The sequence below is a fragment of the Paracoccidioides brasiliensis genome (assembly GCF_000150735.1).
Source record: "Paracoccidioides brasiliensis Pb18 unplaced genomic scaffold supercont2.5, whole genome shotgun sequence".
Lineage (NCBI taxonomy): Eukaryota > Fungi > Ascomycota > Eurotiomycetes > Onygenales > Ajellomycetaceae > Paracoccidioides > Paracoccidioides brasiliensis.
This window is the reverse complement of record NW_011371362.1, coordinates 27068-53684: the sequence shown is the minus strand read 5'-3', so window position 1 is coordinate 53684 and position 26617 is coordinate 27068. Positions and strand designations below refer to the sequence as shown.

The 26617-nt window shown below is 45.8% G+C and overlaps 11 protein-coding genes across 11 annotated transcripts; 4 read left to right on the top strand and 7 right to left on the bottom strand.

Annotated features, from left to right (window-relative positions):
- Positions 1-4375: 4375 nt before the first annotated feature.
- PADG_04482 (uncharacterized protein) lies at positions 4376-4636 on the bottom strand (the record flags this gene model as incomplete). Its single annotated transcript, XM_010761709.1, has 1 exon — positions 4376-4636. One exon carries the CDS (start codon positions 4634-4636, stop codon positions 4376-4378), a length of 261 nt encoding a protein of 86 aa, XP_010760011.1.
- A 730-nt stretch (positions 4637-5366) lies between these two features.
- PADG_04481 (uncharacterized protein) lies at positions 5367-7007 on the top strand (the record flags this gene model as incomplete). Its single annotated transcript, XM_010761969.1, has 2 exons — positions 5367-5691; positions 5767-7007. The coding sequence occupies 2 exons, from the start codon at positions 5367-5369 to the stop codon at positions 7005-7007; spliced, it is 1566 nt and encodes a 521-aa protein (XP_010760271.1).
- A 2048-nt stretch (positions 7008-9055) lies between these two features.
- Positions 9056-9675, bottom strand: PADG_04480 (uncharacterized protein; the record flags this gene model as incomplete). Its single annotated transcript, XM_010761708.1, has 2 exons — positions 9056-9424; positions 9448-9675. 2 exons carry the CDS (start codon positions 9673-9675, stop codon positions 9056-9058), a joined length of 597 nt encoding a protein of 198 aa, XP_010760010.1.
- Positions 9676-9865: 190 nt separating this feature from the next.
- On the top strand, positions 9866-10318 carry PADG_11773 (uncharacterized protein; the record flags this gene model as incomplete). Its single annotated transcript, XM_010762196.1, has 1 exon — positions 9866-10318. The coding sequence occupies one exon, from the start codon at positions 9866-9868 to the stop codon at positions 10316-10318; it is 453 nt and encodes a 150-aa protein (XP_010760498.1).
- Positions 10319-11390: 1072 nt separating this feature from the next.
- PADG_04478 (polynucleotide kinase 3'-phosphatase) lies at positions 11391-13441 on the bottom strand (the record flags this gene model as incomplete). Its single annotated transcript, XM_010761707.1, has 9 exons — positions 11391-11564; positions 11664-11809; positions 11882-11942; positions 12038-12174; positions 12276-12403; positions 12468-12776; positions 12851-12963; positions 13020-13186; positions 13261-13441. 9 exons carry the CDS (start codon positions 13439-13441, stop codon positions 11391-11393), a joined length of 1416 nt encoding a protein of 471 aa, XP_010760009.1.
- A 427-nt stretch (positions 13442-13868) lies between these two features.
- PADG_04477 (uncharacterized protein) lies at positions 13869-14870 on the bottom strand (the record flags this gene model as incomplete). The annotated part of the gene is made up of 2 exons (XM_010761706.1): positions 13869-14214; positions 14326-14870. 2 exons carry the CDS (start codon positions 14868-14870, stop codon positions 13869-13871), a joined length of 891 nt encoding a protein of 296 aa, XP_010760008.1.
- Positions 14871-16968: 2098 nt separating this feature from the next.
- PADG_04475 (uncharacterized protein) lies at positions 16969-17437 on the top strand (the record flags this gene model as incomplete). The annotated part of the gene is made up of 2 exons (XM_010761968.1): positions 16969-17050; positions 17139-17437. The coding sequence occupies 2 exons, from the start codon at positions 16969-16971 to the stop codon at positions 17435-17437; spliced, it is 381 nt and encodes a 126-aa protein (XP_010760270.1).
- Positions 17438-18930: 1493 nt separating this feature from the next.
- PADG_04474 (uncharacterized protein) lies at positions 18931-19716 on the bottom strand (the record flags this gene model as incomplete). The annotated part of the gene is made up of 1 exon (XM_010761967.1): positions 18931-19716. One exon carries the CDS (start codon positions 19714-19716, stop codon positions 18931-18933), a length of 786 nt encoding a protein of 261 aa, XP_010760269.1.
- A 255-nt stretch (positions 19717-19971) lies between these two features.
- PADG_04473 (uncharacterized protein) lies at positions 19972-22428 on the top strand (the record flags this gene model as incomplete). The annotated part of the gene is made up of 7 exons (XM_010761705.1): positions 19972-20133; positions 20490-20587; positions 20884-20896; positions 20957-21020; positions 21104-21441; positions 21534-21578; positions 21646-22428. The coding sequence occupies 7 exons, from the start codon at positions 19972-19974 to the stop codon at positions 22426-22428; spliced, it is 1503 nt and encodes a 500-aa protein (XP_010760007.1).
- An 824-nt stretch (positions 22429-23252) lies between these two features.
- On the bottom strand, positions 23253-23872 carry PADG_04472 (uncharacterized protein; the record flags this gene model as incomplete). Its single annotated transcript, XM_010761704.1, has 4 exons — positions 23253-23447; positions 23470-23649; positions 23676-23737; positions 23815-23872. 4 exons carry the CDS (start codon positions 23870-23872, stop codon positions 23253-23255), a joined length of 495 nt encoding a protein of 164 aa, XP_010760006.1.
- Positions 23873-25217: 1345 nt separating this feature from the next.
- Positions 25218-26132, bottom strand: PADG_04471 (uncharacterized protein; the record flags this gene model as incomplete). Its single annotated transcript, XM_010761703.1, has 1 exon — positions 25218-26132. One exon carries the CDS (start codon positions 26130-26132, stop codon positions 25218-25220), a length of 915 nt encoding a protein of 304 aa, XP_010760005.1.
- Between the last annotated feature and the right edge of the window lie 485 nt (positions 26133-26617).

Below are 26617 nucleotides of genomic sequence, written 5' to 3'. Positions count from 1 at the left end.
GCCACAAGAAACCTGTCGGTTTTCTACCATAGCAGTTCCTGAAGGCGGGCTTTTGGCTCCTATATTTTCGAAATGTCTTTGTTCCTGGTGAGTTTTTGACAACCAGTCGCAAGCGGAACCTTCTTCTGTCCTTGAAACACGCAAAATCTAAAATCCAACTGACTGCTTTTTCAGTAATCCGGGGCTAGCATGGGGGAATTGCAATTGGCAACATATCCATAAGACAGAAAGCAATTCCGAATATTTGCCTTGCGTGAAGACGTGGGCAGTGGTGAGTGGGATGGAACATAGACTCGCTGACAAAGACAGGCTGCAGATACACCGCCGCTGACGTCATCGCCAGGAGAACCCTCGAGACATTCCCTTGAGTCAATCACGACTTTAAAGGATTGAATGAATGGTCGGATTTGGATGCAAGGTTGTATCGTGAGGCACACACCGGCTTTGACAACCCTGGAAGACAGGAAATTAGATCTAGACGGTCTCTCCAGGATAATCCGGTTTCGGATTGGTTTACTCCATAGAACATCCCAACGGCACCAGGCACAGATCAAGGTGTATAACCAGGAGACAAACTTTATGGCAAATCTTTCACACAATAGCAAGGAACTAAACATCGCGGATCATATTTCTGTTATTCCATCCCAAACTCTCTCCTTGTGCTGCAGTATTATCATCTAATAATAAAAGCACTCTATCGAGTAGCTTTATACCCTGGCAGCTCGTGATAAATGCGTGATATGCTTTCTTTTAGGTGTTAACCATTTGACAGCAATTAGAGGGAAGAAGAGTAAAGAAAACTCTTCTCATTGCAGGAGTTGAGAGGCCTACGCAACCCGGATCTGATGTTCATTGCTATCAATATTAAATAATAACGCTGCCGATTCAATCCCTGGACAAGCATAATTATCCAGGCACAACGCGAGTCCAGGCCTTTGGCAGAAAGAAGAAGAAGAGGAGAAAAAGCAAAATAATCTAACTATAAGATGGCGACGATGAAGAGCTTTGCAAAGTGCAAATCTCACCCGCAACAGACCCAAATATGCACAAACTGCTTGATCCACGAGAGCATATTGGATTTCCCCAGGTTTCAACTACTCCTACGGACTGCCATGCTGCGTTGATCCAAACTGCTGCACGATCCAACCCCATTTGACAGATGTAGCTACTTCTAGAGTATTGTTGGAGGATGAAAACAAAACTGAAAATGTTCCTCAAACCCACTATTGCTCATACCGCTGCTGCTTGGTGAACAATCACCCGGATCTCAAATTCTGGTGTTCGTGTTTACGTTGCGTGCGTCTGTGCTTCAGTCCCACGCCTAATATCAGATCTCCAGCCGTGTTTGAAATTGGACGATGGCGGGGTTCTCTGAGTGCTCGGTGTAGGTGTAGCGGTAAATAAAAATTGAGAAAATCCATTCCACTCTTTCTTTAACGTGTTTTACGAAGGATAAATCCAGAAGAGTTACAAGAATGAACGTTCGAATTTCAGAATGCGAAAGACAGAAGAGGCACATATTAATGTGCATGGCATACTTGCTCCCTCAACTGAACCTGCAAATTTTCTGGAATATAGTGCACCGGCTTCAGCATGTCAGTATTGTACGGATTTGATTTACAGGCGGCTAGGTTATACGGTTAGTTGATATCCTTCCGCTATGTCAATGATTCGTTTGAACGTGGATCATGTACTCTTATTGGTTACCCCTGACATCGAAGGCCAGTGATAGTTTCCAAAAACTCAACTTCTGGCATGGCTTGATAGACTGCATTGGTGTCTTCCCCAAATTGGCAGTTATTGAACGAAGAAGCTTTGGAATGGGCAACCTTCTTTTGGATTGATATGCATGGAATTCGGAAGTTCTGGACCTCACAGGGACGCTTACACGGCAATCTCTTCATGCATCCCGCATTGCCACACAACCTTGAGCTTACGTTTGCTTCAACAGATGAAGGAAGAAAAGGAAAGCAAAAGACCCGAGCCTTGCTCTAGTAACCCCCACTGCCCCAGGCTGTCGTTTGCTAGAAACACCCGACGAGTCAACAATGCCGCAGCTGTCAAACAATAGTTTAGGGCTGATCTTCTCCCACTTTACAAATAAGAAAAGTTCTCCATACTTCTTAGGGCTATTGCATGCAGCCAAACGGTAAGATAACCTCCACATCCCATGGAAAATTTTCTATCCCATTTCTTTGTCGCGCTTTTGTTTGTTCTCTTGATCTGTTGCTGTCCGCAAGTAAACCTGAAAGACATCACTTCTCCTACTCTCCCTCTCTAAAGCTGTCCAGTCCGATCCAAACAACCCGATGCTAGTTCCTGGCCTACATACGCAATTGCTCTTGTGAGCGGTTATGTTTACTGCAGCATATGCATTCCTTCACACATGACAGGTTGGACACAAGGTTGAAAATTAAATGACACGGAAGAAGAATGACAACGAGGCAGGCTGTCATGCTATTGCTCCCATTTGCATACGTCGTATGTGCTGGATATATCAAGCGCCAGACTCTTGTTGCCAGCAACTCTTTTCGTATGTGATAAGTTGCAACCTTACCTAGGTATATATGTCATGCTAACATGTGAATCCACCAATATTTTGACCCCTAGCCATTCCTCAACCAGCGGCCCTTGGGTGAGATGGGTTCCATCATCCACAATCCATGCCGCAATGCAATAAAAACCTGGATGTATTATTTTAATATGCATCTCCAAGCAAGGGGGGAAACAAAAGAGGAAGAAGAAAAAATGGCACACAAAGCGCGAGACCTCTCATCCCTTCACATCTCTACTATTTTCTTTCTTCTTTTCTTCGCTTCTGCTTCTTTTCCTGTTTCGCCATTCAAAAAAAAAAAAAAAAAAAAAAGAAAAATTTCTCTATCAACCGCCCTTTTCGCTGCAGGAACCACAGTCATATACAAAAATAAATAAATAAATAAATAAATAAATAAACAATAAAAAAAACAGGCAAAAGAAACACAAACCCAAAAGGTTTCACTAGCTGAGGCTAAAAAGCCCGCCCACCGATCCAAAGAGTCCACTGGCACAAGAACTGCAATTCGTTCACTAGGGCCCGGGGCATAAAAACTTCCTTGCCCGGGCCTGGGTCGCCCCAACCAGGGACATGAACGGATCATTTCTCAGGCCTGCTTTCACCTCACTCTTCCACAGACCAGTCAGGTCACCAAAAGGGCCCCCCCCCATTGCCACAAGAAAATCCCTTGACTCTAGGTTTTGGGTCGGCAGGAATCCGCTCTTCTTTCCCCCCCCCCCCCCCCCCCTTTTCTTTAAGCTCTCTGACCTCTTCTTTAACCTTTTTACTACTAATAACTAAGTCAGCTGCTTTTGTAGTTATTTACTCCCTTTTTTTTTTTTTTTTTTTTTTTTTTTTTTTTTCTTTCTTTCTTTTCTTTCTTTCTTTTTTTTTTTCGGCTTTCCACCCTTCCTCACAGTATTTTCGCAACGAATGAGGCAGCGAGGCGGCCCCCCTCGAGAAACGGTTCAACGTATTCATGCAAGACATGGTTTAACTAACTTCTAGCGCCCACAGTCTCCGTTTTCTTTTCTTTTCTTTTTTTATATTTTTTCGCTCGCCACTTTTGCTGCTGGTACGATAAGCTAAGTGCAATTAGTGGTTCAACCAGCAACATGGAGCCAACGATCGAAAAATCTTCCCACGATAATGTCAGTTTCGGGCTTTCGGCGGGCGAGCCTTTTTTTTTTTTTTTTTTTATAAGACCACCGATAAAAAAAAATGGAAAGTCAAAAATGGATTCGTCACTGCTCTTCTCTTCCTCTATTTTCCTTTTTCGTGCAGCTTTTTATATGATTTTTTTCTTCCATTTTTTCCGGATGATTCTGTGGGAAGTAAACACATGTAGACCAAAGGCAAGGAGATTTATGGGGGGTATCAAGTCTGGATATTTCCGTACAAGACTGCAGAGTAAAAGAACACATGAATCTGTCAACCAGATTTAGGTACCAGAGTCTGCTCTGTTCTCTGCTTTTGGATCCTTCTAACTTCCCGCCTTTAGTTACCAGGAACAGGTAAGGCTGTAACCGTTTTCCTTCTTCTTCTTCTTCTTCTTCTTCTTCCTCCTCTTCTTCCTCTTCTCATGAGTCAAGAACCGCCATCCAAGAAATAAAATAAACAAATCCATTGGCGCAGAAAACAGCACTCCTCTAGCGTCTGATCTGTTGTTCTCCTCGGTCTTCTCTTCAGTCTTACTCGGTTGGCTGCAGGGTTAAGTGTCAGTGGTGTAAGTGGCTGCGTTATTCCCCTCCTCACTCTTCACACTCAATTCACACCATTCACAGTGTGCCCTTCAGAGCATTCCCAGTCTTCGCTCTGTTTTCTTGTTGCCCGATCTCTGCCTTACACATCGCTCTCCCGATCACCGCCCAGTCCACAGCAGATGTTATCTCCCGCATTGACTATCTTCGCATTCTCCTGCCGCTCTGCTTGGGCCTTGCAGTGACTGTCTGCTCTGTTCTGCTCCCCTCGGGTCTTTGTTCTGCTCTGTCGGTCTGTTGGTGGGACTGGCTGGGTCAACCAGCTACCAACTCTTGCTGCCCACCGTGCTTGAATCTCACCGTTTCCTCTTCCAGTCTCTTCAAGCCTCAACCCGTTCTTCATACTGGTGCTGTTCCTCGCTGTGCAACTCTGCTGCTGATCTCATTGACTTTCCAATTCACTGACTTGGATCCAGTCTGACACTCTATTTTTACCTATTTGTACCTATTGCTCCCCCCTCCCCTCTCTCTCTCTCTCCATCCTTCTCTTCCTCCCAACTCTCCCGTTCGTCTTTAAAATACCCACCCCCATCCTGTGTCTCGTTGCTGTTGTCTCTTCCCGCCCCAAATCGTATTAAGATCAGTCTCGCCGCCAGTCTTGGGGTCTTTTAAAATAGTCTCCTAGCAACTGTCCAATGCGGTAACGCCATCCTACACGCCAGCAAAAACAAGTCTGCTATCTCCGTCGGAACATCCCATCCATCCATCCATCCATCCATCCATCCATACAACCAACACCACACAACTGTTGGATCAGGTTGTGGTCAAACAGGATAAAGAGCGATATCACCTCCACGAACAACTCCGCGTTTCCCTTTCCTGCCGTTGTTGTGCCTGAAGTTGTAGAGAAAATCATCCCGCCTTTTGCCAGCTTAGGTCCTTGACTGCCATCCACTCAATTCCACGTATTCTATCGCGTGTTGGGCTTGTCACCTGCAAAGTCGTTCTTCAAAAGGGCTCACAGGGCATACACACGCCACCACAACCGTACTTATATGATACCATGCCGTATACTCAATTGCCCTAAAGTACGTTTCTTTAAAAAGAAACAAAAAGGATATTATTTTGTGACAATGTTCCGTCTGTCACACCTCTTCGAAGCAACCAAATGCGAAAGCACACACTCAGACATGGAATCAACTCAGACTCTGCCCTTCGCCATTCCCTACCCGCAGTCACCGCAATCCATCGCGTCATCCAACTCAGGATCCCCTGCCGTTTCGCTCTTCTCCACGAGAACCCATAACAGATTCCCCAGCTCCTCCTCGTCGCTAGCATCTTCCCCTGGTCTCGGGAGCCTCTCTGAGGGGTTCAGCACGATGAAGACACATTTGACCGATGTGAAAGAGGAACCACTGGAGCGCGAGACAAGTCCTGTTGGAGGCTGTCCGTATTTTCGTAAGTGTTCCTGTGGCACGGAAATTAGAAACCAGCATTTCCCTAGTTTTGACATCGGATTTGGTCAAATTACAGGTCATTTTAACAAGGTTCACACGGGTGATCATGTTGGTGGCGGTGATGACCTGATATTGGGGTCTCATGAATACGACCTTTCCGACGATGTTGTAGAAATCAACGGTACGCCTAAGAAACGAAAACCAGAAAATACCCAATCTGCCTCTTTTCACGGTATATCTCGAATAAGTACCCGATTTACTTCCATGTCATCCAAATGGAAACAAAAACAGAGACCAGATACTGCTGCAGTTTTGGGGAAATATGATGAATCATTGCGATCGCGTGCCAATTCCGCAACATCGATGTTAGTGAGGCCCGCAGTCAGCTCTCTCTCTATTCAACACAGCCATAATTCCTCCTCGCCAGCGAGAGCGATATTTGAAGATCGGTTAAACGAGGCCGGTATTCCAGGTCTGGATATTGACAAGGCAAATCGACAAAGTATAACAGAGATTCAACCGAAGGCGACAACACCGCTTTTACCACCTATGATGATGGAATTCCTGAAAGGGGATGACATATCCCTCACTCAATCACCATTACAATCCCCCTCCGTTGCAGATGTGACTGACACTTCACACCCAACCACCTCCCACAACTCCCTGGACACCTCCCGACCAGCATGCCTACCTTCACCCCCACTATCAAATCAGCCATCCGTATCATCCATAAGCCGACAACTAGCAGCTGCCATAGGGCAAGTTCCAGACATTTCCCCGGTCGCAATGCCAGAACCAAATGACGCATGGTCGAACAAACTAGGCCACGCCAACTTCACCATCAGGCCCGAACCCTACCTCCCGCAAACCCGAACCCTCGAAGCCTTGGAATCACACACAACAAACTGGTCCCGCGCCCGCTGTAACTACGCGAAGCACCTCATCCGCATCCGTGAACATTACGGCCTTACCTCCAACATCTACCACCTAACAGAAGAAAAATGGGACTCCGTCGATGCACAGTGGAGAGAAACGCATGACCAACTTGTCGCAGGTCTGGAAGATAGCAAGGGCAACCCGGTCAGAATGGGCAACAAGCCTATTATTATGAAACATGTTCACCTGGTTGAAGCTGTCAAAATCCCCAAGCTGGACAAGGAGAAGTTTCCAGATCTAGGTGATGAAGATATTGTAGGGCCGATGTCTGTGGCTCCTGGGCCACCACAGATGTCACCTGGCAGGACCTGGAAGTCGAAAAACCGGACATTCTTCAAGTTCCTCCGGGACTTATTTAGTCCTTCTGGGGTGAAAGCTTGATCAACCAGAGAAGATAAACTAGGAAAAGAAGTTGCAGAGTCGACTTGGTTTTGGCACTTTCGAACCCTTGTACCGTATTATCATGTTTTTTCCCCCTTGCCTATTTTCTTAATTGATTTCCTCCGAGCCATCCTGGCATGCATTCATCCATGCGTTCCTATTTATCATGGCTTTCCTTTGTTCTCCCACCAGACTATAACTACCTACAGTTTGATGACTAATCAAATATTACGTGATGACGATGACGCTCCTTTTTGGCTTTCATCCCAACGATATGATGATACCTTTACGCTCCTTGATATCCCATTTAGTTGTCTTTCATTCCTGGTTTGACCCCCCGCCGTAGTGCCTTGATTTCTCCTACCAATTTATTATACCCCAAGATCTATTACTATTTACATGATTCATGTTTTCCAGGTTTCTTTCCTTCTGCTACAGCCTTATGGAAGTTTTTACTAAAAGACCGGATTACCCCAATTTTTACCTTCTCTTCCTGTTTACACCCATATAGCCCAGTCGGAGAATTTGCTCTAGCTGGACACGCTCCCGCTATTATTTTATTTCTAGAAAGCGGTTATTGAATTGATGAGGTGGACATAGAACAACTAGCTATAAACTAACTGCTGGAGAGAAGACGGCAACGGTTGTGAAGGGCTGAAGCAAAAAAGCCGCGGTATTGCAACAGACAAACTGCGTCGTTCCGAACACGCGAATGTCTTTCCCCATTACACTGCTTTACTCTCCTCTTCTTTTCCCTCCCACTAAGCTTAATATCGAATGGACTGGTCATCCTGCTCACCACTTATCTACCTGGCTGATCACTCTGTCCGCTTCATTTCATACCCTAAACTACCCGCCCCGTTCCTATCCTATAACCCTACTCTTAAATAGTTTCGCTTACCGCATCCCCCATTCATCATAATGTTTATTGTGTACTGTATGATTTTTACCTTTGTTCCTAAATCTTTGGCTCAATACTACTACTCTCCGAGACCTGGTTCCTAATGTCCATCTTCTTTGATACCCCATCCCCATCCTTAGACAACATGTTTAATCATAGCATGGCTTCCTTTTGTATTATTCCTTGGTGTCCTACTGTACGAGTATTACGAACCTGGCAACCCCATAACCGCAACGCAGAATGGAAGGGATGATGACTTAGTGGCGGGATTGGCCGGGGAGGGAGAGGGATGAGAGGAGACAAGTGGATGTGCTAGACTGGGGATATGGCTATACTTATAAATTGAGCATGTGTGGTGTTTTTGTCGTAGACACAGAGTGATGGATACATGATAATATATGATGTATCGGTACCTGGCGTCGAGACAAACAAAATTCACAAAAATCGTCGATATGTAGAAGAGGAAAGCATCTTTACAAAAAGGCAATTAAAATCAGAAAAGTTTATTTGACAATGAGTATGCTATCTACAACTCATGTTGTAGTTGTGTTTATGTTTTATCTATATACACATGTACTTAAGGAAATTGACTTGAGCTGGACCAGCGAGCAATGCAGGATGAAGTTCCAGGTCTATGTGAGATGGTATATCCAAAATAGTGTTTCCACTGTTGAACACTTTCTTTGAATCAATATATTAGTTTCGGAAAATAGTTGGTTTTTGCGAAATCGGTAGAGGATAGGGTTGTGCAGCATGTTTGGCGATCATTGTGGGATGTATGATTGCAATTGCTCAGGGAGCTCTCCCGTTTCAGACCTTGCCCGAGGTAAAATGGGTGTTGTTAGGTTCTGTCATGGCCTAGGTTGAAGCAGTACGTGACCTTCACAAATGGGTAAGAAATTGATATTGTCGGTTGTTGGCATGGATTGAGTGGTTCGGGTTGAATACGAGGCTGATAAATGACGTAGGAACGAGTGAGTTTTCCCGCACGGTTCCCTCAGTGCTGTTGATGGATTCCGTTTCTCTCTTTTCAGGAATTCGCTCCTCCTCTTTGTGTCCTGCCCGTCCATATTCGTGTAGGGGATTCTTGGAGTGTGAGGGTTATTTTCCGACAACTTCCCATGCTGATGGATATACATCTTGAAGACTATACCGCTCGACGTTCAAATCCCAACATACGAGCCGTGTTTTCCTTTTGTTTTGTTGTCAACAAATAAATGTGTGAGAGGGCAGCAATCTCCATCATATGGGCTTTGTCGCGAACGGTTCGTACTATTCCGATGAAATCGTTGGAAGGGATGAAGTATTCGGTTGATTCAGGCCATGTAATTGCGTTGCCAAGGACATGTAGGTTGAGAGCACGCCACACGCTGTGACTGGCGGCCTGGTCTATGACGAACGTGGTCATCTTCTCCTTACCCTTGTTAAAATAGGGGCCGTCACATTTCAGCCGGAAAAGCTTGTCCATTGACGCCTGCTGAACAGTGGCGACCTTTGAGACGGGGACGTCATATCGCTGGAGGCAGCAAAGAAACATACACTCCAAAGCTGCAGAGATGAGTTCTGTGTTTGTGAGTGAAGTGTAGTTTTAATTTCCAGCCAGCCTAGGGCAAAGAGCGGATTGCGCACTTCCGCATATGTTCCGTAATCTTCGGGGCTCCGACTGAGAAGTCGACACCTTTGTCCGGTACGTAATTCATTCAGGAGCCAAGAGACGTAAGAGGCTGCTCCAGATTCATCATTGGGATTGACGACAGGAAGAACCATGCGGAAACGAAACGGCGCAGGTTTTCTCCATTCCTAGAAAATCTCCTGGAGTACATGCCCCCTCCAATATAACCTTATCTACAATATCAACATAGTAGCTGCTAACCCCGAGAGAATGCAGGGGTGGCGTCAAGTGCAGTTCCCCGTAGGGCAGGATGGTTCGAGTTTAGGAGCAGCGTCTCTATTGAATATGGCGTTCATAAGACCTTGCTGCAAAACAGACCCCACTGAAAGGTCTTCCATCCCTGGATGGGGAAATGCCATAAGCATTAAGCTGAGAGATGATGGGTTCGAGAACACTGTTTCCTTACTTTGGGTAGGCAAATGTCACATTGTTAATACGCGAAACCGGGGCTTGAGCCGACTTTTATATACGATCTCTATTTGGTACACAGCCAGTAGCTCCAACACCAGACGGAAAAAAACCACCAAAGCACCGAAGGATGCAAGATGTCTAGGTGGATATGTTAGACTGTCTCATATCAAGCTTGTTAGTGGAGAGTGTCACTCACAGATGGGTTCACCCTCCACGAAGGTAAAAGACCAAATGAAGAGACCCAAAGGGCCTCGACTAGCATCATCAAAAGCTGTAAATCTTACAAGCGTCTCGTATCTTTTAACCACAACCATTTCAGCTGAGTGATAAGAGGCTCCAACAGCGAACAGTGCCGAGGCATTGACGGCATTGGCGAGAACGGAAATATCAGCGTTGAACTTGAACGTTCGTCAATAATTTTTTGAATGTCGAATCCGCCGTTGATTTCTGAGTTTTATACATACAGGGTTGAGGCTCAGAATACAATCACTGGGTTCCCAGAACCACGAACCTAGAATACCAACTTTGTCTGTTTTCAATATTCTTTACTTGATCCCCGTAGGCAGCGTTACCATCCTTCGTCGGATGGGATATGTGTGTCCACATTGGGATGCAGCGAACTTGTCAGATGCACGTCGCGGATCGGCTCGTTGGGGAGAGATGCGTAAGAGGGGAACATGACTAGTTACAAGTCCAGGGCCCTCCAAGAAACATGAGATAGAGCTCACTGTGCTGCAGAATGTGCACAGATTTCATTCTGGAGGATGATGTCCGTTTATATCGCTTCAAAATAGACAGCCGATCAATATCGCGCCTATCTAACAATACATAACTCATGCTTAGCTTGACTTTCTCGAACAGTCACTGGACAAGTGTAGGATAAAAATTGCGAAGCCGGCAGGGGTTTTCGTTAAGCGTGTCGCATCAGAAGCTTAGCCGTTGTCTCGTAACTATTGCAGATCTTCAGGCAGAAGGATTTGTAGCGGTTTTATACGGAGTAACTAGCTATTCTTTCCCCATCTTCTATAAACATGTAGGCCTCAACAAGCATTAGTGCTCGATTCTTGATAAGTTCCTCAACCATAGGAGGTGTAACGAAATGCACGACGACTTTCTATAAAATAACCGGTTTACTTTTAAAACCCAAAGCGAACTTCGAAAACCATCGATGCGATGAAAAATACTCCATGACTCGGAGTGTTTTCTCTCAAATTAGCGTATGCTTACCTGTACAGACATCTTCTTCGTCTGTCTACTGGAACGAAAACCAATCTATATATCAGTCGAAAATAAGGAACGATAAAAGGAGTAAGCCAGCCGAAGCTATGCAAACGGAAAAGTCGTTATCAGTTTTCAATCTTCATTAAACGTGAAGGAAATGCCAGTTTTGATGGCGGTATCAAACCCAGAACTGCCCCCAAACCTCCTTGGCAGCAGAATCCCCCCGGAATTTGAACTCGACCTGAGTAATGTCTTGAAACCCTTCGGAGAGGGTGGGTTCACGGAATCGACGCATGAAATCTCCAAAAGCCATTCCCGGGAGAGCGGTACGGGATTCAGGATTTAGCGACTCCTGTTCAACAGTAACTTAAAAATCAGCTTCTCTCTTTCAGCGCCCACAAAGAGCGATATATGGACAAAGTAAATAATTATGGATGGCTTGATTACATACCATCTTTGGGTTGGCTGAGCGCACAGCATCGTTGTGCCTGCAGATTTGCAGCGGAGTGTTTAGATAGATACACCGGATAGGAACTGAAAATTCCTTCGCAAGTTCGATCCAATATGCACGGGTTTCCGAGTCCGCATTTGTATTGTCTAGAAAAGGAAAGGAGTAATTGTGAGATTAAAGAATTCAAAGTAAAAGGAGAGAAAAAACTTGTGTCGTACCAACAGCTACCGAATTTCCCACTTTTAAATGCTCTCTTGCAGCCTTGAGACAGTTTGGCCGCTTCAAGTGAAGAATAAACTCATGTTAGCACATATAAGGCAAATATTGGTATTCTAATTCTCTCCAAAGACAGGACAGAGTCGAGAGCGCCTTACGCTTTTTAGAATATCTTGATTCACCCGCTCATAACCAAGGGGCTCCAGGCATCTCCAATAAAACGTCGATTTCCCTGACCCCGGACTTCCACAAAATATGACAAGTTCAGGATCATTTTTCTTCTCAAAAGATATTTCTGCAGCATGATTACACTTTAGTATGCGTGGCTAAGACGTAACATAGAGTTCATAGGAATCTGGAATCCACGAGGGGATTAGGAAGAAATGAATCACCTACGTATGTCTTCCGATGTGCCAACGATGTAGGCCTTGGGATCGAAATGTCTTATAATCGGCTTGGGGTCTTCGTTCAAGAAAAATTCTTCGGGAGTCTTGAAAAGGATTCCGACGTTTGATGCAAAATCACTATGTACGGTATATCAGCACACCAGAAACGATGCGAGGGGTCAGTGGTTTAGGGGCTCCGGACCGATCTACACAGGAATGGTCGCCTTCACGACCAGCAGCATCACCAACAAAAATAGACTGTTTCAGATCTAAGGAATCACAAACGTTGAGGTCGTAATCATCAACCATCTCCCTCCACATCCCCATGCGTGGCTTTCTGAATTCATCGTTTTCCGTCGCGGCGTAAACGGCAAATGGTACATTCAAAGTTTGCATAACCGCTGCAACCTTTTGCTTAAATATTGACAAGCTCTTCGACTCCAGCCTACCACCTTTAAGGTTCTTCTTCAGGCTTATGCCCTTTTGATTCGACAGAACGATGACCAGGTACCTGTAAACAGACATAAAACACTCAACAAAGAACAACTGGCAATTGGCATGTAAGAAGTGAGGTCCACAACGAACCCTTCATCATTCAGCTCCTTCAGCTTTTTAGGAACACTTGGGTTCCACCATTTCCAATCATTCTCATTTGTTGCAAACCGTCTGCCAGATTTTGTTGCGATCAGGGTAGAATCCTATCCAGATTAGATCCTAACTATACTCTGTTTCCAAAATCTGTATTTCAACATACAAGATCGAAGGCAGCAACTCTTCGTTTCGATCCGGATTTGACAGCTTCTGCAGCCTGTTCCGAGTGGTATTTTCCCACTACACAGCTGTTGTTGACTATTCTCCAAGTGGTGATATCAGGCTTCTTTTGGGACAAGGGCGTGAAAAAGTTGGATAGTGTCCTGTTGTCTACAAGCAGACCATCTGTTAGCTGCTTCTGATCATTACTGGAGGCCGGACAATATATTTGGGAATACACTCACTAGTCACCGCTCCTGTAGCTGCGCGTTTCGGCGGGGGAGGGGAGATAGCTCCATCCGGTATTATTCTCTTAGTGCCTGTCATGATTGATCGTATGTAAGGGAGAACCGGGCCAGTATTAAGTTGGGTAGATGAAAATGTGCCACGGGCAACTGGAAGGACTGTGAGGGGCGACGAAGCCATATATACAACTGTCTTGAGCTTGACGATGGGTTGGATACTAGGATCTCAATACCAACTAAGCGATAGGTATCTCTCTCACAAGTTGAAATCGCGAGTACGCGTTGATTGGATCGCCAAGTCACGTGGATTAAATTGATTTCCAGGCTGTCTTTGTTGCCTGCATTCAAGTTTGAAACTAGGCATAAAAGAACGATGTAGTCATCAGCTGTCCAGTGAGGAGATATCTACTCCGTATTCGTTCAGTAAGTCCATATCGAATATAAGTTTGGGACTTTGCATTTTGGATGGTTGCCAATCTTAAGTTTTATTCGTGGCAACCATTCTACCAGTCAGATCACATCAACCACTTCGATTGACAACATCTCAGCTCATATCCGCTCATGTTTGCTATATTATTATTACACTGAAGTTTATTTAGCCTGGCATTTCACTTCACCCTCGTATCAAGAGAAAGCCTATCCGCAGGCTCCAGCTTCACAACAGACTTCAAACGCTCTTTCAATCCCAGAAGTCGCTGCGAGTTTGCCTTCAGCATGTCCGGGTTGCCGCTCTCTTTAACCGTAATCGAAGCTTGCAAAACGTACGCGCCACTAGAGTCCAATGGTACCATCTTATCCAGAGGGGGTAGATAACTGGTTGGCGTTGATGTTGCCTCGCTGCCACCACCGCCACACCCAGCATTGCCGGGTGGGAAGGTGAGCACCCGGTGCACCAGCAATACCGTGTCATCAAGGATAAATGTATGGCCTTCAAGAACGTATTCAGAGACGAAGCTACATCAGGATTAACAACTTAGTACCTAGCTCAAAAGTGAACGCATTGTGTATGTCTAAAACTTAGTGGAAAAAAGGGGATAAAGAAAAAAAGAAAAAAAAAAAACCTACTTAAACCCCCAAGCTTTCATTTCAGCAAGTATATTTCCAAAAGGGAGCTTCGCACTCCCCACAAACCGCGAAGTAACTGCAGGTCGTTGCCCAGCCTCCGGCGTATCCTTAAATTCCAATCTCCATGACTGATCCGCCGCAACGTATCCGCCCTCCACGGTGGCGGGAGCAGTTCCGTTCATCAATGACGATGCTTCGTGCGCCTGAGCACTATCATCTGCTCTTGGGTGTGAAGCAGACGCAGATGCCGACACAGAGGAAGGAGAAGGTACGGAGCCAAAGTCCCTTTCCCGGACATTGCCGACAACCTGCGTATAATACAATCCTCCATTCAGAAGCTTGTTGAGCCTCTGGACCTCGGGAGCTTGCACATCCTGGCTACCACCTGGGCGCGTTTTTATAAAGCCCGGTTTCCTGTAGGCTTTGAAAACCAGATGCCGCTCTAAAGTGCGGGTCGGCTGCATGGCAGTGAGGCCGGAGAGCTGTTGCAGCAAATCATGATGTTGCTTCGCTGGCACGGAAGCGAAGAGCAGGAGTTCATGCATATGATATCCGTAGAACAACAGCACTCTCTTGTCCTGAAGTTTATTGTATGTATTTCCATAGAGATCATCCAATGATATAGAGAGACTGTCAGGCCTTTTTAGTCCGATAGAACTTTTGATAGATGTTTTCTCTCTGGAAGTGTGAAAGCTAGATATATTGTAGGGAGGATGTTTATGAACACGTTCGCAGATTGTTCTCGTGTTCTCATGAAGCAAGCAGATTGAAGACGGGCACCCTATGTAGAGTAGTTATCGGAGAGCACAGGGGAAAAAAACAGACTCAATAAAAAGAAGCCCCAGGTTAATGACGTTTCCGAATTTCAATGTCAAATGATATTACTGCTTGATTGTATAGATATATTGAAGCTTAGGTTCCAGATGAAGTTCGACATCCAAGTCACGTGACCTAAATGGCTGTCCTCCTCTAAACCACTCAGATCGAGGATCTCTAGGTACTGTCTCTGCTATGAGCGGAATTGATTTGAAAATGTCCCTATGATTACAGTGTGCCATTTATCTCTCGGGCCATTATGAGGGCATTTTTTGGATAAGATCCTGTTGGTAGTACTTCCACTGTTGACATTTTCCGCAATTTTTTATTTTCGCTTAAGAGTTACGGCAACACACTTCCTAACAATGTCAGGAACATGAGTTTCAATTGTGGAAACCTTAAACTAATCACTTGGGCGCGCAAAAAAAAAAAAAAAAAAAAAAAAAAAAAAAAAAAAAAAAAAAAAAAAAAAAAAAAAAAAACTTCCGAGTTGAAAAAAGGCCCGACACGCCTTGGCGTTCCGCAAGGATAGCGGCGGAATATTATCACAAGGGTACAGTCGGCTGAAGTTCTCATCTGCGGCTTCGCACTCAACACGCCTCGTGCGCAATCGGTCACACGATAACTAACTTATGATACAGCCTCCAAAACTGCCCCATATGTCTTATAAAATCACATGAAATGGCAATCACGTGATCCAAGTGGTTGGATCGGCTGCGGCGGCTCGTTGGATCACTGGGCAAGGGGGGAGGAAGGAATCGGGGAGAGATATAATTAGCGGAAACAGGCGGAAACAGGCGCAGCTACCTGGAGGAAAGCTGTGTCAAGCCATGGAATCGGTCCGGGTGTTTTCGGATGCCAAAGCCACGAGGGAGGCGGGAAACGGGGGATTTGTCAGAAAGCCGACGATGGCGTTGGTTTGTATCTGACAAAGGCCACATCGGTAATACGCAATAATACGTACGCAATAAGAGCATCGAGTGATTCATTCAATTTACCGCCGATATGAGTCTAACGACCGCGGGTTGGGAGCAACCCCGCATGGACGATGATAACGCGGGTATATTATTAACTATTATTCACTAACTAATAGTTAACAAGTTAACAAGTTAATTTATTATTAATAATAAAAGAGTGAATTGTCAGGCCACATTTTGGTGCTGGCAACCAACCATTGGTGATAACGACCGCCGATGGTTGGTGCTATTATTTAGCTGCCCGGCCCTTGTGTTAGATCCGATGCCAGCTGGGGACGGGCCGCGAAGGAAGAGGGAGAAGAGGAATGCGCAATGTTTGGTTCTGGAGCTGTGCTGCTCGGGCGGTGCAGAAGGCAAGCAGATTAATCGTTGCTGGCCGTTCGTTAAATCTTGGAACCTTTCCAATGGGCAATTTCATCATTCACAGCTTCAATTGAAGCAACGCTCCGCCTTGATTTGTGCGTTTAACCAAAGGCTGCTGCAACGCTTAAATATCTCAACGGCTTGCGCTGTGCCACAACGTCCCAAAGGGCCTAACTAGTTAGTTAAATAAACAAGCCGCCTCTGCTAATTCATAGTTAGTGCCAACTTCCAGTATTAACTATAATAACCATCCCCAAAACGCTCCCTCTTCTGTCCTCTCACCCCTGTCACTCCCGCACAGACACAGACAAATCAATTCCTCAGCTGGCAGAGACGGAGAATAGAAAACAGTTGGTCAACGGGCGTCGCGTGTATATATTCCATCCTGTGTCACTACCTGCGGCAGCTAGCACCTTTCCATCTCTCTCCTAGCACGGACCTAGCATCGATCCCACACTCCTCACACGCACAATCTCAATACATTACAATGCGTGCATCATCTATTCTGCAGCAAGCCGCCGCCGCTAGAACTCCACTGATTAAATTCATTGGAAAACGCTCTGTTCCCAGTATGTACCCCTCCCAAGGACAGGAAGGAGATATATATATATATAGGCCATCTGCAACATCCCTTAAACTAACCTGTGCGTTCTTCAGAGTCCGTTGACCATTCCCCACGCGTCCACCCTGCCTCCCCCTCCCCATCTCTCCCCGAGTCGTTCGCCTCCTACAGAGCCAAGGCACAACAGCACGGTCCGCTGAACTACACCCCGCAATCCAACGGAATATACGGAGGTGCTATCGGAGGCCAGACGGGCGCATCTCTCGGGACCGTTGCACCCAGGAAGGGCGAATATTTCGACCGAAACGAGCTGCCGGAGAGATTCCGCCGCATGACCTGGTCGCAAGAGGAGATCGATGCGGTCGAGACGGGCGGAGCCAGCTTGTTCGCATGATTAGGGCAGTCGTGATGATACTTTCCCCCCGTATATGAATTCTACCAGGACGTCCGTGGTGGTTCTTGTGGCTTCCATAGGGCCAGGGCTGCTAGGAAACGACGAGAGTCATCCCAGCAGGCTAGACATCCTCGGCGTTGGGCAGTCGGTGGTGCCGTCGACATCGCCGTGCCCGTGCGTACCCCTCTCTTCTCATTCTCTTCTTCAAGTCGCCGCTGTTGTATCACCAATATATTTTATCTCAGCGTTATTATGGGTTCGTCTCTCCAAAGGTATCATGGGTTATGGGATGCGCAGACATATATGATTCTGGTCTTCTTGGTACTACTGTTACGCTATTATCTGCTGTTGGGCGTTGTTGGCTTGTTTGTTAAAAGATACAGTTCTGCTGATGTTACTTGCAACCTCGCTCTGGGTATTGATTTTGCTTGGCCAGGCTTTTCTTTCTTCGAACAATCTCACGATGTGTCAGATGGTGCTTTCGATACACTCTCCGCAGTACTCTATCACAATCACTCCAATTTCCATAAAACTATTCTCCTCCCCCCCTCAATAGCGGTCAAAGGGCCAGAGCCCGTGCTATTTTCGTAGTTCAACTCTAGAGCTTGCATATCCCAAAAGGAAAAAGTAAAAAAGCATATAGTATTTTCCTGCCACCAATCATCATGTGCGATCTGCAGTCCTAGCAAACATCGAAATAGGTTCAGCAAATCACCGCTGCATAAAGGAAAGGGCACATCACCCTCCAAACCTCCCGATTTCACATCTTTCAGCCCATGTTTGGCTGGGAGAATGGGAAGCTCTACCGCTGCTGATTCGAGCCTTGAAAATGGGGTGCACTGCTATTGGAAACAGAGTAGTATGAATCATCAGAGTCAACATCATCATTATCACGCTTTGCTCAGGCAAAGGCAGATGTGACTCAGGTGCAGCTAGCTCTGATTGGACTGTGAAGCTGCTGCTAACTGCTGAAAGTTGCAGAGACGGCTCTAAGCTTATCTCTGAGGGTTGGCTAAGAAGAGTTTAACTCTAAGCTTAATCAAAAGCTGTGACTCTCGTCACGGACTGGCTTACTTTTATCTCAAAAGACATCGAAAGGGCAATTGACATTGTTCCACGATGCTTTGCAGGAAGTGAAGAGCTCGCCAGACGTAGTATTGCCTCCTGATACAAGTCTTGTGGGCTAATTGGGTGGGGGGGGAAGAGACGCAGCTAGCTCAAGGTGCAACATTTTGTGTTGTATTGCAAGCATCCCTACACATGTTGACGCAACTCTTTTGGATGTCATGACTTTGTTGAACATTTGATGCATCTTAAATACTACATCCATTCTGGTCATCGAGATGCCGTAGTATAACGATAGCTCCTTGGGAATTAGATGATTGGAAAAGAACTTTTCCACTTTATATCCGAGTCATAATTGGCCAAAATTGATTTTACTGATGGTTAGTGATTTGGAGGAAAATAAGTGAAATGTTTTGATACTTAAAGGTTTATGGAGCTGTGATATTAGCAGCCTGGTCTTCCAACCTACTCAGAAGCCTATTTTTCCTCTCCAGTGTCCACTGCCTATACAATGCCTCAATCTTCCCCCCGAGCACATCAACACAATCTGGCTCAAGCAACAACATCCCCCTCGCAACTGTTGCATTGGTTACTACCATCTTTGCACCAATGGGCAATTTTGCAATCCCAACATCTTCAACAGGTTTCAATTCAATTGCGACCACCTTTGTTCCCTTCACATCCTGGAGCACCAACCGATGTGTCCCACCCTTAGCAGAATTAGAAATTGATGTATTCCGTGCTCCTGGTGCATTGCGATTTGCTCCAGCTGCATTCGTAGAGGTGTTACCAGCGTTGTTATTAACAGCCTCAACCTCCCCAGTCTCATCGCGCGTCACAGTGTGGATTATTTCTCGTCCATGCGTTTCTTCTCCCCGCTCAATTTTCTCAATTGCTTCGACTTGGCTCCATAGACTGCTTTCTATATCCTCTATATCAAGCACTTGCAACGGGACCGGCCCGGAAACGTGCCGTTCTTTGATAGTGGGGTCTGAAATGTCCTCCGGGAGAGTGTGTGAGGGGTTTGTTGCAGAGAGGGATGTTGTAAAATCGGAAGCTAGCAATCGGAATAAGGCGGTTTGCGTGAGAGTGGAGAGGGGAGTCGTTGCTACACGCTGCGAGGAGAGGAATTGGGCGAGCCAAGTGCGGGAAACAGGAAGGGATTTGGTCGTGAGGAGATGGTTTGTTATTTGGGCTTGTGGGTCTGTGGCCATTGGAATCGACAGGAGGAGATCAGTTGAGGACGGTTGGGAATCCAAGTACGGGTAGATATGTAATTTCCACAACTCAATTAGTTAGTCAAGACTAGAACAACAAGAGCAAATGACCCTCCGCCTCCACGACCTCAACATCTCCTCAACAACTATGGCTTAAATAGAGGACGAAATCGATACTCAACAACAGATTTATGGATGGAGATATCACACCGAACGTACCATCGAGCTAATTATTAGGCAGAGCAAACGACAATGCCTTCCAACGATGCAATAACCATCAGAGAAACCAATGAAATAGGTGAACCAACCGCAACTTACATCTACTCGGCGACGACGGAATCCCTACAACCTCGTATTCCGGATTCTCCTGAAGGTGCTGCTTTTCACCGTCAGAGGCGCAGAGTTGATGTTGTCGTATGTTCTCTTCCTAGGTTGCAAGCATGTTTTTCTATTTGTTTCCTTGCGAAGTTCGGTCAACAAACACCTTAACATTGTCTCTCTTTCGTGTTTATTTCCGCTCTCTGCTTTACTTGTTTCCGCATGAATTCTTCTAACAATACAAACAAGAACAACTATATTGCTAGCTATTTCTCTCGTCCTTGCACATGTATTATTGTTATTATTTCAATCTACCCCATTTCTGCGTGGTGGTTTTGTGGCCGGGGGGGAGGAGAGGAGCGAAAATGGGACTCTCCAATGAGGAAATATTGGACTTCATCGCCAAAGCCGCAACTACCAACAGCTAACTTACAATACTTATATAACTGTAGAGGCCTTCACGAAAGGAGTCTCCTTCATACCTAACCTCTCTTCTGATCGTTTTCCTCCCTGCGGGCTATCCCCATAGCGTCAGCGATGACTACATGGAGTAAGTGATTTCCTGGTCTCGGCCCTTGCATCTATACCCAAACCTCGCCCAATGTTTACTGGAGCTTGACACAGTCTGTTATTTCTTGCTCTCGAAAATGACCGCAAATATAAAGTTTTGCTATCAAAGGAATAGATAGCATACGTAACGTTGTGTCTAGCACTAGTATGTCAGAATGTCCAAGGAGGTTTAGTGCATTCTGTTGGGCCTCAAACTGAGCGAATTCCCCTATTACATTCGCTATATTAATCTTCTCTGGTACCAAGCTAACTGGTTTTCTGCATACGTATTTGAAGATATCAAATATATGTACGTGCACCACTGTTACCATTCCTAAAGGATATTTGAGCTGATAGCCCATCTATTTAGGATTCACTACAAGCATTCTCAAGCTCAATTGCCGGACTACTGGCATCCCGTGCTGTGCTGCAAGGTACGCTAAATATGTCCATGAATTAGCCGCAGAAAGTAAATAAATAAATAAAGTAATAATCTGACCTAAATGCTATATATTAGGTGTAGGAGTCGGAGATGCATCCGCATCCCCAACGGTAGCTTTGCTACACAGCGTCCTTCAGGAAAGCATAGGCAGGATAGCCACTATTCTGTTTGCCCACCGGCTTGGAACATCCCTCGAGCCTGAGTGCAAGTTGTACAGATTTGCCGCCGACGTCCTCAATGACTCGGCAATGGTGGTTGACTGTCTATCCCCAGCATTTCCGAAACACCTGAGAGTTGTGCTTTTGACTTTCTCCAGTATCTTAAGGGCCCTGTGTGGAGTGGCTGCGGGGAGCTCGAAGGCAAGCCTGAGCAGTCATTTTGCGAAATGGGGTAATTTGGGGGAGTTGAATGCTGTTAGTGTTCTTATGGCTTGTTTCCCCTCTTGGAACCCTAGTTATCAATCTAGTTTTCATAAGACTCATAATAACGAAAGTATTTTTTTTAGAAAGATTCAAGTCAGGAAACAGTAATTTCACTTATGGGAATGCTGGTAAGTAAATAAAAGAGTTGTCTTTTTCCTAGTGTGCTCTACATCGTTCTAACTAGTTGAATCACAGTGCGGAAGTCTCGTTGTTTCACACATCTCCACCCCTTTAACGACAGGGTTAGCCCTCATATTTCTCCTTCTAATCCATCTCTCAACAAACTACGCTGCAGTGCGTGCAGTCAACATGACCACTCTAAACCGTCAACGAGCTAATATCGTCTTTTCAACGCTCTTCGAAGAAGGCCGTGCTCTAACCCCAAAACAAACATCCAAATGTGAAAGGATTTTTGAGCGTGATGGAATTCTCCGCTGGAAAGCTTCCTCCACGACATTGGGATTCTGTCGAATAGGAAATTCGTTCCAAGAGTTACTCTGTGGCTCGAACGGAAGTTATCGAGCAAATTCCATCCGTGACGCCCCAATTGATATTCCCAGGCTGTTACGTCTTTTTGAGAAAGAGGAATATATTTTATGGTTCAACCCTGTTAGTAGAAGGGGAACCATTGTCCTGAAGAATGATGTGAGACCTGTTTCGCAACTGAAAGCATGGAGCCATGCGCTTCTGGTTGCGAAGCACCTCACGAAGACAACGGAAGATGCTGAAAAGAACAACAATAGCCCAATTAAGAAGGGAGAGGTGAAACTGGAACGTCAAGACCGCAAGAAAAATTATAAGGACACCGCTGCTGACGTCACAAATCCGGACACGATGCTCTCGATTCTTGAATCCACGCTACAGACACATTCTATGAATTTCGCTGACCAGATATCACGCTTGAAAGATGCGGGGTGGGATATTGACACGCCGTCTCTAGAAACGACCGCAGGTAGGAGGCTTGAGGTTGTAGGATGAGATATTTCGGTGGCCAATGCCATAGATAGCTGTCTTCTGGGCTCGTCGCAGTTCTGGATTCATGGCAAACCGACGAGCACGCCTATTGCTTTCTTTCATCTTTTTCATGTCATGCGCCCGTACGTGCCCCGGTATCGATGCGTGGATAAATATGTTGTGCATGGGGCGGTGGCATCCATCCCACCCGCCGAAGGGACGTGATTCAATAGAGCCATGATAGATCCCGATCCCATGGCTCAACTATGTGGACGATGCCACTAGAGACCTCCGCTCCTGAAGACCTGCAGCCTAACCACAGTCCAGTTTGCCAACATCGAATGTTGGAATTTAAAGAAACGAACCGGCAACCTTTCAACACAGTGGGGTTGAATATAGAAGAAAATGTTCTAACAATCTTTGAAGTATGACTTTAGGCAGGCTACTTCTGACCCTCTAAACAGAACAACAGCAAATAATGCTTTTCCATAAATAATACCACCATAGCTGCAATATTTTAACAAACCATGAGATTCATGTCCCACACTCTAGCAAGATCTTCGTGTTAAGAATAAGGCATGCCGCATGGTTCTTCTGTAGTGAGCTTTTCTGGGGAATCACCTTTCTTATAACATCCTAACTTAGATGATAAGAGCATTGAAACGGCCAACTCCAATCACTATAATGAATCACATGCAACTGATCTAAGTGAAGACTCCATATAAACGGCACTCAAAGAGTCAAGTAGAAATGATTTTCCCCAAAAACCCCTCACCCACCAAACAAAAACCGGGCTTCAATGTGCTACCGTTTCAAATGTTTCAAGCTCCGCCTGGGGATTGATGTGTTTACTGCTCATCTCGTTTCCCTTGGCTCTCGTTGTTGCTTCCATGGGGCCCCGTTCGAGAATAGCCTGTGGGTGGGGGGCTTTTGAAATACATCGAAAATCGGTCTCCAGTTTGTGAAGAAGACATGAACCCCTCCCGCTCTCTATTTGGCCTATTCGAGTGGGGCGATTTTTGCATGTAACTACGTAGCAGATGCTGATAGATAGATAGCACTTACTAAGAATGCCTGCCCTTTTCCCGCCAAACCCACTGACAAACATGGCACACAAAACGTGTCAAGGGACGTCGTCTTCGTATCCTCGCAACAGGGGCCAGCAGGGCTATGCCCAACATTCCTGTTACGCATGCAGCCAGTTGCCCCGGGAGAAAGTTGTGAGCTTGACGTAAAATACATGTACTGTAGATAACACGTAACTACCGTACAGCGGCAGCAGAACTCAAAGCGGGTAGCGGTGGGGTTAGTTTGAGGGGAAGAACCAACCAAGCTAAAGAAAGCCAAAAAAAAAGTCTTTTATTATTTATAGCTTACGAGAAGGAAGGTTATATCTGATACGCCACATACCTGAGGTTGGGCTGATTGGCGATGTGTATTGGGGGCTTAATTGAGTTTTATAGGCCATTGGGGGAAAAATAGATGGAGATATGGAAGTGAAGGGAGATAAGATGGGGGGGAGAATAGGCTAGAGTTAGTTATATATAGGGAGATAGGGAACGTTTGTGGGTACCCGACTATTCCCTACGTTGCACTGATAACCCCCCCGCTTTCTTGCAAAATTATACCCAGTTTTTCCCCTGGTTCCCTCCTATGCTTTTTGCGGTCTTGCAAAGACCAGTTAACCAAACCTTGGAAGAATCGACGTTTGCGTGGGGCTGGTGAAGAAGAAAAAGGAGTAGAAAGGGGCGGAACGGCGGAAAGGAGGCTGAAGCGTCTTCCCCTAACTTTCAGCCACCACGTTTTAATACTTATTTAAATACAATTCAGGGAGGGGGCGGAAAGGACAAAGAAAGTAAAAGTATAGCAAATTGCTTTAAAAATGAATAATAAATTACATTCTTATTCTCCTTGAGCTTTTTCAGTTCTTTGACTTTTGTCAGATGAGACGGCAAGACAGAAAAGAAATGTAGAGACACTGAGCTTTCTTCAAGTTTTTCGTGGTAAGCGTAACTACCGTAGTAGTTAATGCCCCCTAGGAAAATGGCCGGTAGTTCATGATAAAATACAGGTGGAAAATAGCTGCAATACTGATAAGCTCAGGAGGGTGATCATGATAAATTAAAGTGAAATATTGTGGGGAAGGGTATGTGGGAAATAATCATCTATTCTAAATCTCATGAGCACTGGCATGCCCAGATGCCACAAGCAGACAACAATAAAAAACATCCAAACATTTCGTAAAGTCCAACGGTGGACAAAGCAATTAGACAAAACCCACCTAAAAGAAAAGAAACAAGGATAGAGAGAGAAGAATTGAGAGGCAGATCCTTTTGGGGGGGCAAGAGGGGAAACAAAATAAACTGTCGCATGCTAATGGGAACACGCACGTAATGGGTATACATGCCCTAACAACCAAATCAACAAAACATACTAGCACAACAGGCATAAAAAAAAAATGCAATCCACCAGATATTAACAGAAATGCATGCTAAACCGTCCGATACATGCAAAACAAAAATTAAAGAGGCTAGACCAAAGAGAGAGGAGAAGAGAAAGCATTGTCAAGAGCATGCAACTAAGTGAGAAAAAACAAGAAAATGAAAAGAAAGAAGAACAGTGGGGTTGTGGGGTTGTGGGGTGTGGTAGTTGCGGCGAGGGAGATCATGGTTGAGACGCTTCATATACACGCTCACCTGGTAACAACGCTACACTGCAAAAATTGAAAAAAAAAAAAAATTAAAAAAAATTAAAAAAGGGGGGGGGATTTATATCAATCAATATGGGAATGGGGCCAAAAAGACCCCTAAGCATCATTCCTCTTCCGTGGCAGGAAACCGCCCATCTTTCGAACCAGGTCCTCCAGCCCTCTTCTTCCAACCGAGCTTCAAGCCCATCTTCTTCCAAGCGTTATCTGCCGGTCTGAATTTGGGATTGTGGCCTGAGGGACCAAAATGTAAGGGTACATCACTTGATGGTGGCGTCGTGGGTGGTGTCATTGGCTCACCGGCACCAAGACTGGAAGTCATACTTCCAGAATCGTCCGTGAGATTGGCGGAGCCTGAGTCGCCGCTCAGTGGGGAGAGGGCATAGCCCGAACTTCGAGATCCGGACCGGCCTATCCCTCCTGTTATTTTGAGCTGCTGTAGAGCAAGCCCTGTTGCTGGTGAACGTGGTGACAAACAAGATGGCTGTGGGGATAGCTGCCGGCGCATGGAGGCGTGGAGTCCCATTTGGCTATCATCTTGAGCTGTCATTTCGTCGTAATGTGAATCGGGCAATGAGGGCGGGCTTTGGCTGTTGAGGAATGGAATGAATATTGATTCTTCCATTAGATCTCGCATTCTGTTGACAGCGGGGTGTAATGTTTCCGGTGGAGGCGGAGTCGGTGAGTTTGAATGGCTTAAGAGATCGTCGCGGACTTCGCTTGATACATTGATCTCACGGGGTGCTGCCGGGACGATGTACGCCTTCAATATCCTCTGAAAGAGCATGCACAGATGTTGTGTTTTGGTTGGATCGGCGTAATAGCTATCCCGATATCTATTTGCCTCCATAGTAAATTCGAGGGTCTCTAGACAGTGGTTTTGAGAAAGGAAGGCCATGAATGCTGACAGTGTGTAAGGTGGTGATGATGTGTTGGACAGCACATCATCGAGCGTGGGTCGAGGAGCGAAATTCGGGATAGCTAGACTGAGAGGCCTCGAAGAGGGCTGCCAACCTTCCATAGCGTGCTCCTCGTCTGATCACAGTCCGAGGGCTCAGGGTATTGTCGAGGTGTAGAATCGGGTGTGAAATTCCAGGACAACAGTGAAGTAAATCGGGATGTACCCGCAATCATTGCGCCCAGAGGACGACCGACCCCCCCTCTGTCTCTTAATCCCAGGGAACTTGGATCCTGGCCTTTCCTCTTCAAGAGATTTCTTCCTTTTTTTATAGATGTTTTATTCTAGGGATTCGGTTCGTCCCTCTTCGACCGCCGCCCGACAACCGCCTTTTAAAAGTCGCCACAACCCTCGCGTATATAGATTGCTTGCTCAGTAGTATCAGAGACTTCAGGGTGGTAGACGGGAATGGGAACCTCGATTCAGGCTAAAAGTAAGGCTGCACGACAAAATCCCAAGGGTGAGAGGACGGACTGTGGAGCTCAGGGAAATGTCAAAAACAGAGTATATGTATGTCTCGGAGTGAAGACCGCAAAAATGCGCTTTAG